This window comes from Pteropus medius, unplaced genomic scaffold, assembly GCF_902729225.1.
Source record: "Pteropus medius unplaced genomic scaffold, Ma_sr-lr_union100, whole genome shotgun sequence".
Taxonomy (NCBI): domain Eukaryota; kingdom Metazoa; phylum Chordata; class Mammalia; order Chiroptera; family Pteropodidae; genus Pteropus; species Pteropus medius.
Genome location: NW_024354500.1, coordinates 14,092,812 through 14,106,642, shown reverse-complemented (window position 1 = coordinate 14,106,642; position 13,831 = coordinate 14,092,812). Strand labels below are relative to the sequence as shown.

General features: G+C 35.5%; 1 protein-coding gene across 10 annotated transcripts in view; it reads left to right on the top strand.

Annotated features, from left to right (window-relative positions):
• The window catches only part of BCKDHB (branched chain keto acid dehydrogenase E1 subunit beta), a 177,229-nt gene that overhangs the window by 26,865 nt on the left and 136,533 nt on the right, over positions 1-13,831 (top strand). For all 10 annotated transcript variants that reach the window (XM_039853144.1, XM_039853149.1, XM_039853143.1 and 7 more), the window contains 3 exons: positions 5,725-5,858; positions 6,059-6,214; positions 9,207-9,315. In XM_039853144.1, coding sequence (XP_039709078.1) covers positions 5,725-5,858; positions 6,059-6,214; positions 9,207-9,315 — 399 coding nt within the window. The remainder of the gene's footprint in view (positions 1-5,724; positions 5,859-6,058; positions 6,215-9,206; positions 9,316-13,831) is intronic.

The window sequence follows — 13,831 nt, the reverse complement described above, 5'->3', positions numbered from 1 at the left end:
ATGTTGAATGGTACATAGCACTTAGTTCGGGGACCAGACGTCAGTGTAATCCCCTGGGTTGGGGGGTGGGGGTAGAGAGTGGGAGGATGAGGAGTAGTATGGAGCCAGGGCTTCCAAGTAGACATTTGGTTGAATAGAAGAACTGTGATCTGTTAGGATCAACTGGCCCTCATTCCCAAGCAGTGCATTGGAAGGCTTTGGGCTCCCTAGGGTTCAGTCATTGGCTTGCATAGTCTCCAGGCCTCTGCAGATACACAACTGCGGCAAGGTTTGTTCCTCAGGTCTTCATTCTCACTCCTAGGATATCTCTTGCATGTTAGCAGTAGTGGATCTTCTGTTTGTAGCCCTACTCTGCTCGATGGTAAACCTCGGGATCTTTGGAAAAAACTACGTGTTTAACTGACCGCTCTGCCTCTTCATGGTCTCACTAACGGGATGAGATTTTAGTTCATAGTTTGCAGTGGCTTGTCACAGCCCTGCCACCATGACCAACTGTTCTTCACTACCCTGCTCTTCAGATAGAGAGAGGACTTATTGTGAAATGTCAAAGTGGCATTGACATCTTCTAGCTGGGATAGATTGGGGGTGAGGGTGGGCAGGGTGCAGTGCTGAGTACCTCTCAGTGCCAACCCTCAGGGGTTTATCTGCTCCCGTGTGCCACTCAACTAACAACTAACAACTATTCAATTTTTTTTGATTCTGTAGTGTTCCTTAAACTCTTTCTCTTTTTAATTTTTCTTACCGCTATCCTGATACTACTACTTTACATTCTACAATTCTTTATGTGGGTCTGATGGGCAGGTCTTTAAAAGTGCTAGGGTTTTGTGATTCTGTGAATCATTTTTCTTCTTACTATCCTTTTGTACCCAACCATTTTATCCGCTCATTAAGTTATCTCATAGATACTCTACCTAGTTTTTCCTTTTGATTTATTTAAAGAAAGTATTTTTACCCCTTGTAAATTCTTTATAGGAATAACTTTGCATTTCTTTTTTTTCCCCTAGTTGATACAATATAGGAGTATCCCTATATTCTCTTTAATTTAGAGATCTTTATTTGAATGAAAGATTGATTTATCCCATTGCTTCTTTTTTTTCTAGTTACTCTGATAAAATTTAAAAAATTTGTGGTTACTAATAGTAGTGCTTTTAAGCAATTGCCACACTCCCCATGGTTAATCGAAAAAAAAAAACACCACTTTGTTTGGTTCATCTAAGTGGAATTTTTCTTCTAAAATTGAACGGTGGAGTCGATTATTTGATATTGTCCTCGGATATTGTTTCTTTAACCAGTGTTAACTCTGCGTGTCCATGAACGTATTTTGGGAGTTTTCATGTTTTCAGTGATATTTAGAATTTAAGGGTTTTAATATTAATGATAATATTTTTAAAAGCATATTCCGGGTTATCTGGATCACCTGCCATTTAGCTAAACCTTGCTATATGATAAAGTTGTTTGTTTATTCTTGTGTTTGTGCTACATGAAGGCCAACTACTTCACAGTATCTGAAATGTATGAAGCTTTCACTGAGATTCAAATAATAAAAATACTAGGTACTTTCTTCTGCTTCTCGATTTCGTTAATTTTCTCAAAATCATCAATTTCTACTTCTCTACTGATCATTTCTATCAGCCTGCAAATATGCTGTTATTTCTTCATTGTTAAAAAATAAAATCCCTCTGTTGGTTCCAATACTCCTCTCCAGCTTCTTTGTTGCTCCTTTCTTCGCTCTTCTTCAAATTTCTACAAATAATTGTCATTACTCGTGGTCTTCAGTTTCTCTTCTCCTATTGCCTCTTGAATAAGGCTTTTGTTTTCTCCTTCCTTCCTACTTTGCAGATACATGTTAAAGTCACCAGTTATAAAATTTTCAGTCTTCATCTTAATTGTCAGCATACAGCACAAATTGATCATTCCTCTTAGAAACACTTTCTTCGTTTGGCTTCTAGGTCAGCACATTCTCCTAGTTTTCCTCTAAACTCTTTGCGTTTTTTCCCCCCTCAACTTTGCTGATTAATTTCTCACTTATTATCTTTGTAACATTGCATCTCTTCTGTATGTACCCATTTAAATTTACTTGGTAATCTCATCCAGTTCCATGTTTTTTAATGTCATGTTTATACTTAAGACTTTCAACTCATGTATCCGACAGTAAAATTAATAGCTTTATCTTAATATCTGAAGGCATCTTAAACTTAACATTTCCAAAACTGAACTTTTGACATCTCAACATGCTTCTTTGTGGTTTTCCATTTCTTAGTTAATGGCAACTCTTTAAGTTGCTTAGGGCAAAAAAGCCTTTTCATCATCTTTAGCATTTCTCTGACTCATACTGCACATCCATTTCATCAAAAAATCCTTTTGACTCTATCTTTAGACTATATCAGAGTCTCACATCTTTTCTGCTATTATGTTTCATCATCTCTTACTGGGATTAATGCCTGTCCTGTAATCAGTCTTGCTGTGTCCACCCTATAAATAGCCTATTTATAGGCTATTCAAATTCTACCCTGAGGGATCCTGTTGAAATGCAATTTCAGAGAATGGCTTGACTTTGGTCGATGGCTTCCTGTCCCACTCACCTACTTATTGACTCATTCTCACACTAAAAGTCAGAGTGCTTACAGTGACCTACAAGGCCCTGTCTGATTCGTGCCACCTTCCCATCAGATCCTCTTAACTCTTCAACTTCATCTCCTACCACTATTTCTCTTACTCCAGACCAGACAGTCTGGACTTTTTGCCTTCTCTCTGATGTGCTAAACCTGCTCATACCCCAGGACCTTTGCACTAGCTAGTCCCTCTGCCTGGAAGATACATTCCCTTGGATTTATGCATGGGTACACTTCTTCACTTTCTTCTACTCTTCTTTTAAATGTCACCTCTCAGTGAGGCTTTCCCCATCTTCCTATTTAAAATTACAGTAGTCCCACCTCCTCCCCTAATCACCTACTCCCTGTTTTATTCTCCATAGCGTCTCATCATGTAACATATTGTCTTTTTTTGTTTTTATTGTCTGTTTTCTCTGATTTGAATGTAAGTTCCATGAGGATAGGAATTTTTTTCTGTTTTGTTTGCTGCTGTATAGACTTATTCAAATATTTATAAAGTACCTAATGCTGAATAGTATCTATCCAGCATTAGGTACTTTATAAATATTTGAATAAGTGTATGAATTTTTAATCTTTTCAGTATCACGATTCTTCTGTTAGAGATAGAAATTGAACCTTAGGAATTTCGTAATTTGTGGAAATGGTGCTTAAACCCACATCTGTCTTGGCTAATAGTGCAATCACTGTATGTATTATTAATTTACCTATTGGGATACTATGTATATGAACTTTATATCAGGTTAATTGCTTTATAACAGTGTAAGTAATTAGAATTATACATTTTATGTGAGCTTTTACCCTCAATCATTACCTGTTTGGGAGAATATAGGAACAGATTTTTAATATTTAGTTCATATTGAAGCAGTTTTTTGCTAGATCATAGAAACTTGGGGAGAGTTGTTAAGCTATTCCTCAAACTAAGCATGTTTGGAGTAAGAATTCTGAGAAACTCAACTTTTCTGCCTTCTAGCAACGAAAAAGGCTATATTTACTGAGATGAAAAATAGCTAAATCCAGAGATCTTGAAACAGCAAGGAATAAATAAGAACATTGCTTCTTAGGTTCAGGTGGTTCACGTATTCCACAGATGTGGATTCTGCAGGTGGCAGCTGGAATCTGTGTTTCTTTGCTATCAATGAATTATTCTTAGTTCAGTGGAATCACAGATTTTCAGAAATTATCAAGCTACTTGCAGTGAAATAGAGAACTGATGAGGGATAGAGGTCACAATCAGAAGATAGTCACAGATCGTGATGAGTATGAATCATGCTTTTGCAGCTGCTTTGAGTGAAACTGCAGGATGTGCCTGGTTGCCATTTCCTAGCACCTATCCTATTGGTGGTTCAGATTTAAAAAGACTGAACTGAAAGTAAAGTCTACGCACCAAGAAGAACTGGTATCCTTGGATTATGGAACTGAAATATGAATCCCAGATCTGTCCCCCAACTTTTGGTCACCTGGCCCTACTGTGACCATTGCTTGTGTCTATCCAGGTCCCTGAAATTAGAATTTTTCATGAAATCCTGATATTGGCCAAAAGGTGGTGAAATTTCAGAGGAGAATTGAGTTGTATGCTATTAACATGGTAATTTGTGGTTTCAATGGAAAGCTTAAGGTGTTTATCAAGTTCCTTTAATTTGAAAAGTCTCAAACTTTAAATTCTGTCTCTTCTTTAGTGGGTAGTGCTGAAACCTCTGCTCAGTTCTTTGAGCTTCCAGCTGTTACCTGCTGGGCTCTTAGAGTCTACTGTAGGCACAGGGGTTAGCCAAGGTTTTGAGCAGAATTTATGCACAGATTTTGCGGTACTCCCATGTAGTTCTCTTCTTTTAGGGACTTAGTTCCACAATTTCTAGCTACTGGCATCTCCAGATTCCATTCTCTGACACCTCAAGCCAGTAAGACTGAGTCTGTCTAAATACTAGCTATCCTATGTCACAGTGACTGGGAAGTCCCCCTGGGGGACAAGCCTTATAAATGTCATGTTCTTCCACTACATTTCATTTCTTTAAAGGGTCAAGTCTCTTTCAGTTTATGCCTATTTTTTGTCTCTTCAATGTCTAAATATTGTTGCATTTAGATTAGCATTTATAATCACATGTGAGAGGGTTGTCTGAAAAAAACTACCCTGCCATGACTGAAATCAAAAGAAACCATAGTAAGTTGTGATACATGGAGTTTTTGTTATTCAGTTCAAAATTCTTTCTAATTTCCATTAGAATTTCTTCTTTGAGTTGTAGGTTACTTAGACATATATTTAAATTTTTTTCTAACATAAGGATTTTCTACTTATCTTTTTGTTATTGACTTCTAGCTTGATTCTACCATGGTCAGAGAATGTACTCTGTGTGATTTTAATACTTCAACATTTATTGAGATTGGATTTATAATTCAGTCTGTGGTCAATTAATACCAAAGTTCTCTGTTTGCTTGAAAAGGATTTATATTCTTAGCTGTTGGGTGCAGTGTCATGTGTATGTTCGTTAAGTCATGTTTGTTAATGATATTAGAATCTGCATAGTTACTTTTTAATTTTAGTATGCTTTGTGTGTCAGTTACTGATATTGATATATTAAAGTCTCCTATATTGGTAATTTATCCATTTCTCCCTTTAATTCTGTTAATTTATCTATTTATTTGGAACCATGCTGTTACATGAGTATAAATTTAGTACTATGCCCTCCTTGTGAATTGAACCCTTTAAAAGTACAAATTTTCCCTTTCCCCTTAAGGTCTACTTTGTCTGCTATTAAAGTAGCATTATCAAGTTTCTTTCGGTTGGTTTTTCATTGTATATATTTTTCTTTTTACTTACAACTTTTCTGTTATCTTTATTATTTTCTTTTAAGTAGTTGAGTTTTGCTTTCTTTTATCCCAGTGTCACAATCTTTATGTTAATTGAACATTTAGATTACATACAGTTAATATAATTGCTGTGTTTGCATTTTAACCAGCTATCATTCTAGTTATTTTCTCTTTTCTTCATTTGTTCTATGCATTTTTTCTCCATTTTGCCATTAATATATTGACTTTTCAGTTATATTGTGCATTATATTACTCTTGTTTGTCATATTAAGATGATCTTTCTTTTCTTTTTCTTTTTCTTTATTTTTAGGAAAAGATAGAGTTTTTAATACCCCATTGTGTGAACAAGGAATTGTTGGATTTGGGATTGGAATTGCAGTCACTGGTGCTACTGCCATTGCAGAAATTCAGTTTGCAGATTATATTTTCCCCGCTTTTGATCAGGTAGGAGGATTACATTTTACTGTAATTGAAAGTTTTTAAGATTAAGCCCAGGAACTATTGAAGTTTTGCCTCCAGTCTGCCGCCCCCTGTTTTATGAACTTTTGTTATCTTTGAGCTAGTACATTACAAGTTATTTTAAGTTCTAATAAAATGGTTTAAGAACATCATTTATTATGACACATCTCTTCTCTTCCCTTCAGATTGTTAATGAAGCCGCCAAGTATCGCTATCGCTCTGGGGATCTTTTTAACTGTGGAAGCCTCACCATCCGGTCTCCTTGGGGCTGTGTTGGCCATGGGGCTCTCTATCATTCTCAGAGTCCTGAAGCTTTTTTTGCCCACTGCCCAGGAATCAAGGTATCCTCATTTATGTACTTTATTTGATCACCATTTGATGTTTTCATTTTGGTTCATTCTATTAATATTAGCTAATATGCTTATCTAGAGGAAATATTTCAAGTGTGCAGTTCAACAGTAAGTCATTTATATGGCACTGTATGTTTACCGCCCATAGTTAGAGTTCTTTCTGTCGTCACATATTTGACCCCTTTTACCCATCTACCTCCCCTCTCCTCCCTCCCCCCACCTTCTGGTAACCACTAGTCTACTGTCCATGTCCATGAGTCTGTCATGTTTGTTTTTTGCTTTTAGATTTATATCCCACATATAAGCAATATCATGTGGTTTTTAACTTTTTCTGACTTGTTTCACTTAGCATGATTATTTCAAGATCCATCCATGTTGTACAAATGGTAGTATTTCATCTCTACTTATAGTTGAGTAATGTTTCATTGTATATATGTACCACAGCTTCTTTAGCCAATCATCTATTGTAGGGCACTTTGGTTGCTTCCCTGTCCTAGCCACTGTGAATAATGCTGCTATGAACATTGGTGTACATACATCTTTTTGGATATATGTTTTGAAGTCTTTGGGGTAAATACCCAGTAGAGGGATTGCTGGATCATATGGTAGATCAATTCTTAGTTTTTTGAGGAACCTCCATACTGTTTCCATAGTGGCTGTACCAATTTGCAGTCCCACCAGCAGTGTGTAAGGGTTCCTTTTTCTCCACATCCTTTCCAACACTTATTACTTGTCTTGTTGATAATAGCCATTCTAACAGGTATGAAATGGTATCTTATTGTGGTTTTGATTTGCATTTCCCTAATATCTAGTGATGTTGAGTATCTTTTCATATATTTGTCGGCCATTTTTATATCTTCTAGGGAGAAGTGTCTGTTCAGATCCTCTGCCCATTTTTTGATTGGATCATTTGTTTTTTTTTGTTATTGAGTCATATGAGTTCTTTGTATATTTTGGAAATTAGACCCTTATCGGAGGCATTGCTTGTAAATATATTTTCCCATTTGGATGGTTGTCTCTTTGCCTTGTAGACTTTCTTTTGCTATGCAGAAGCTTTTCAGTTTGATATAGTCCCATTAATTTATTTTAGCTTTTACTTGCCTTGCCTTTGACGTCAAATTCATAAAATCCTCTTTTAAGTCCAGGATCCATGAGTTTAGTTCCTATGTTTTCTTCAATGCAATTTATTTCTTATTTTTCAAATAGACTAAGAAAAGCCTTTGTAACTTAGGCATGCTTTTTAGTCCAGGTTAGATAATATTTGTTCAAACAGTTAATTTTGAAGCATCTTTCTTTTATAGCCTTCCACAATAATTTTCATAATAGGTTAGGTCTTTTAATAAAAATATATTTTGCATATTTTAAGTCTTAATTTTTTACATTATCTTTTCTAGTTCTATTTAATGAAGAACTGTATAGGGATTCAATATAGAAGCTCAGCTACCCAGGGCTGTCTCTGTTTTTTGATAGCATGAAGTGGTTGTGAATGTGTGTTTATGTTTTATGTTTCATTTGTTTTTTCTACCAGGGCAAAGTCATAAAGTTTTTCTTAGTCGAGTGGAGAGGTTACATCATTTTTCAATGTAAGCTGGAAGTGGTAGGTTGGGACAGAAACCACATTTGAGGCAACAGTTTTTTGTGTGTGTGCTTGAGCTAAACACTGAATCGCATTTAATGTTTATGATGTTACCCAGTATTTTTAAGAATAGGCCTTTTCTCTCAATCTCCTACTTTCCCTCACCCCACTCTTTTCTCTCTTGTTTAATCCTAAATGAAAATATACATGTAGCACAAAATGCTAAAAATAGCAGATGAAGAAAGCCGATGAAGAGAAACTAAATTAGGAACATGAGATAAAAGACATTGTGTATTGTGGTAAGTAATGTGTTAAGCAGTCTATTTATAGAAATGAAATTGTGAAATTTGTTCTATTTTATTTTTTAAATAAAAATCCTTGAATAAAAATGATATAAAAATGATTTTGAAAGCCAAATATAACTTGCTTCAAGGAACCCTATTTGAGCCTTTGTGATAAATTCAGGTTTATTTTAATGGTAACTTTTCCTATGTAGCTCTTGTCTTTATGCAGTTTTTTAATAATCATTAAAAATTAGGCACAAGTTTGTGATTTGAAGCAAAATGGTCTAGAAGTTAAGAGCTTGAGCTATGGTATCAGTTTGAACTGGGCGAGAATCCCTGGTCTAGCAAGTGATGTATCCTTGGGCAGGCTCTCTGATTTCTCTTTAAGCTTTAGTCTGTACTTCTAAATTGGGGAAAATAATAATAACTACCTCATGGGGTAACTATGAGCAGGAGATGAATTAATGTACATAGAGTTCTTGGCCCAGTTAACACATGTGCAGTCTACTGTCATTATCATCATCTTCATAAACAACCGTGTTCTCAAGGCGGTCCTGGAGCCATTTCCTGTCAACTAGAAGTGTGCATTGTCCACATTTTTCTTTTAGCCTTTCAGTAACTGGACATTATAGTGCACAGATTGTGAAGTTCAGTGGATGACTTTTCCACTTAGGAAATGAAGACAGTGTATTTCATGGAAAAGGAGATTATGATATGTTAAAATTGAGGAGAGTTGCATGCCCTTTGAAAGTTGCAGTAGAGTATTAGTAGAAAAGATTCTTTATTTAAAGGTAAATATAAGAAAATATTGACATCTTTACTTTTTCGTTTAGATAAATAGTTTTTGCAGATTCCTTTTATATATTTATTTATTTATTTATTTAGCTTCTTAAGAGAAGACCCGTCTTAGTCACAAGGATAGAGTAGGCATCTGATCAATGTTGAATAAATAGAATTTTTTGAGACAGTATGTAAATATTCGTACATAAATGATAATTAGGCTAAAATACCAGGTTTCTATTTTTAATTAGTAGCAATAGGTTAGTTAAATATCAACCCTTCCTGTGAGTTTACTGGGATACGTTTTTACTAAAATTGTCTTTAAAAAAATCTGTTTTTGCAGGTGGTTGTACCCAGAAGCCCTTTCCAGGCCAAGGGACTTCTTTTGTCATGCATAGAGGATAAAAATCCTTGTATATTTTTTGAACCTAAAATACTTTACAGGGCAGCAGGTAAAAGTTTTCTTTATTTTATATTTGTGATATTTTTATATTTTTGTTTTTCACAGTTCAAAAAATTAATGTCTCCCTCCCCCGATAGTTCGATTTATATTTTCCTTGTAGAAAAATCTGATTTGTTCTATATTTAGTTTGTTCTCAGGTATACGTTTTATGTTAAATTTAGGGGAAACCCATCCAGCTATTTTATTTTGATTGTGGAAACCCAGAAGCAATGTGAAGTGGAAGCAAGAATATAGGTAGCAAGCACCTAGTAGATGCTTAGTAAGTGTAGATTGAACAAAAAAGCAAATGAGCTCATTGTACTAAGTAAGAGCAAATGCCCTTTTAGCTAAGGGTCTGTGTAGGTCTTAATCTAAATTGGAATACTTTTGATAGTGAAGGAGGCACTATTAATGCTGTGATATCAGGTCTACACTGGGTTGACTGTCTAAGGCAAGCTGTGGTGTTTAGTCATGCTCCTTTTAGCTTAAGATCATAATCCTGTAAACATCATCTGTGACTGCTTATTTATCAGCTGTAATGGAAATTTTAAACATCAAATGATTTGTTCTGTCTAAAATATATTTTGAATTCAAGAAATATTGCTCTGCCAAATCTTTTCTTTGAATAGTTAAGCATAAAAACATTTTGTTTTATTGTATTGTGATTTACATATAGTAAAATGCATAGATATTATGTTCATTTTGATAGATTTTTGATCGTTGTGTACATCCATGTAACAACTATGCAAAATAAGACATACAGCATTTTCATCACTCCAGGTCTGATAAATCCATTCATCTTTTCTACCAATCTACTCTTCCTATCCCACACTTAGGCATTTTCTGATTGCTATTACCATAGATTAGTTGCATGTTTTTGGGCCTCACATAAATTGAATAACACAGTCTTGTATATTCTGTGTTTGGCTTCTGTGTTCCTTTGCTCACCCTAGTGTTTTTGAGGTTCATGTTGATGCTTATATCAGTAGTTTATTCCCTTTTCGTTGCTGAGTATCATTCCATTGTATGACTAGATGACAATTTATCAGTTTTGCCTATTTTGTACAAGCTTGCTATAGACATTCTTGTATAGTGTTTTCATGAACATGTTTTCATTTCTTTTGGGTAATAAACATCCAGAAATGGGGTTGGTGTATCACAGGGTAGATGTAGATTTAGCCTTATAAGAATCTGCTGAAGAGTTTTTCAAAGTGATTGTGCCATTTTACACTTGTATTGGAAATTTATCAGAGTTCCAGTTGTTCTTAAGTTAAACATTTTAAATTGAATCTCTACATTTTTAAAGAACTCTGTTGCGTTCTATATGCCATTATGGAATAAAACAATTACTCTAAGAATTAAAAAAAAATCTCGAGGTAAATAGGAAAACACTGATGGTATATAGTGAATAGCTATTTGATTTCTAATAATTTTAATATCCTATAGGTATCATATTTTTGAGGTTAATCAGCTGTTATAGCTAATCAATTAATGCAGATATTTTCAGTATTTAATAAATGGAGACTGAGTAAGAAACATTTGGAAAAGCAATATTCACTTTACTGCAAATTTTGAAATCAGGATTGGTAAGGGAAATGCTTAATGTTATAGGATTCCAGCTAAGACCATGAGCTTGAAACATTTATTGCAGTCTTGGCCCTGGGAGAGCTTATAAAAGACTCTGATGAGGATTGGGGTTGAGAAGTTTTTCAGAAGTTTCCTCATGATTGATTATGTGCTATTTCGAGGACTGTAACTCTGAATGGTTTTTCTGACCCCTAGTGGCTTAGTAAAGACCATAAAGGTATTAGTTTTTTCACAGCTAAAGAGCTGCTCTGCAGAAGAAAGTAGAATAGGAAGAAGAAGTTAGCCACTAAAGTCTTCATATGAGTGTCTTTAGGTGGTTATCAGAGTTCATCTCAGGGCCAGCAGTAGAAGCATCCTCAGAGCTTATTAAAAATGCAAATTGTCAAGCTTTATTCAAGACCTACTGAATTAGAACCTGTGGGAACAGGGCCCAGTTATCTGCCTTAGTATCCCTCCAAGTGATTCTGACTCATGCTTAACTTTGAGAACCACTGCTTGAGGTCAGTTTGGAAGCAATAATTGAAGTTGCTCATCTCTATTTTATTTTTTTACTGGTTCTTATATAGAATTCAGGATGCCTTTAACTCATGGTTTTCTTAGACTTAGCCTCTGCTTCGAATTCGTACCTTACAGCTGACCATATTCTGGTTTCTGCTTTTTATGGGGGAAGGGTATTGGTGAGGGGTTGTGAATGTACTGACACTGATTGTTCATTTGCTGCCTATATGCAGTCTACTCTTCTCTAGCTCTGTTAACCTCTCAGATCTACTTCACATTGACAGAAAATTCCAAATTTCCAGTTGTTTAGAATGATATGAAAAGAAATGGAGACTTTTGATGGAGTAGTCTGTGGTGCCTTGTGGAAGACATTTCTGTATTGACAGAATCAAATGGAGCAATAAAAGAAAGTGCTTTAGATTAATTTCATAAACCAGTAGACCTCTAGTATCCATAAATAATTTGATTTTTTTCCTATGTTCTTCTTGAATGCCAGCGTACATTAGGGATAGTTAAAACAGTGGACTAAAAATGTGGACTTTTATATTTAGAATTTTTTTAAGAGTTTATATTGTGAAGGTACATAGAGTAATATGTGTATATATATATATACACACACACACACACATATATATGATACTAGGCTGACAATTCTTTGTAAAAGTTATTGGGGTTGTGTTCATTACATAATAGCTCATTTAGGTTAATTATCCAGTAATCTTAACTAAATGGAACATTAATCAATTATAAGTAAAAAGAACTTTTGAGTATTCTAAGGCAATGTTTATAAAACCTGTGCATTGAAACTCATATTTTCTTCATAGAATGATATCTCAAATATATAGATATTCATGAATTAGACAGGTATAAAAGTTTGATTTATTAGTTAGGTTAACAATAAAACCCATAATGAGACCGTAGGATGGAAATTTATTTCTCTCACATAAAGATCCAGACTGGCATTCTAGAGCTGGTGTGGTGGATTCTCCGTCATCAGAGTACCTGGGCCCTTCTGTATGGTTTCTCTGTTGCCTTTAACATGCTACGTTCAGTGCCTGGTCCCAAATGGCCATTCTGTTCCCAACATCACATAAACATGTTAGCCATCAGGACAGGGAAAGAAGGAGAGGGGAAATGGAAAAGAACTATCCTTCTCTTTAAAGAATGACTTGGAAATTGCACATAATGAATCTACCCACATCTCATTGATCAAAACTTAATCATAGTGCCATATCTAGCCACAAAGGAGGCTGAAAAAAGTACTCTTTAGCTTAGTACCCACCTGAAAATTTTATTACACAATGATGGGAGGTGGACATTGAAAACTACCAATCTCTGATTGCCACAGTTGCTTCCACGGTCTCCAAAAGAAGTCATAAGTTTTAAGGAGGGAATAGAACTGTTAGAAATAATATGATCATTTGCCTTTTGACCCATAGTCTACTTTTAAGAATCTATTTCATTGAGATACTGATCAAAGCTAGAAAAAAAATGTTATTGTTCATTGACAAGAACCTACTAACGTGGATTGGAATCCAAAGGACAGTCTAGCACCAATGTCTTTCTCTCGCTACCTCTGAACCTTAGTGCGAGGAAAAGACTGGTCAGAAGGAGACTGGGCTAGGAGATTTTAACAGCCTCTAAGAAATGGCGAGGAACTGAATTAGTGGAGGGGGAGGTGTTAGAAATTTCTTAGATCATATGAAATAGTTGGTGTCTAAATGAATTTAAGCAGGGAAAGAAGAGGGATGTGTCAAGACTAAGTAGTGTAGAATAAGATGTCTTTGGTAATAATGGAAGAATGGTAGATTAGATACCCTGAAATAAATAAATGATGTATGTAAATGCACGCACACCTGTTTATTTTAAATGTATACTGAGCTGGCACTCAGGAGTCTGGAGTTTTGAAATATCAAGCTCAGAACCGTTGGAGTTAAGTGAATACCAGAGTCTCTCTGTAGGTGTTTGCCAGGCCCTGGAGACATTGAGCTGCTGCTTTGATGACTCCATGGGACAATGGGGACAGGAGATAAAGTCCAAGGCCCACTATAGGTAGAAGATCTACTAGGAGCCTTGCTTAAAGTTGGGACTCCACAGACCATTCCACAGTGTGAGATGCAGAGGTGGCAGGAAGGAAAATTACCTGTCTTGACTTTATGCTGGTGGAGAGAAAAGAAAAATCTCCTCTGAGAATTTTTATCATAAGATGGCCCTTACACAGGATTATGATTTAAATATGTGCTAGCAATGTGGTCTGAAAACTTTTAGGTGGATAACTTAAAGTGCTTCTGGGTTGGTGTCACCTTAAGAGATTTGGCAGAAGGAAACAAAAATCTTCTCTGGAGTCACTTCAACCCAGGCCTCAGAATAGTCCCACAGATAAAGTCCAAGGAAAAAATAGTCTCTCTGAGCAGGAACAAGACACTGCAGTTACAGACCCA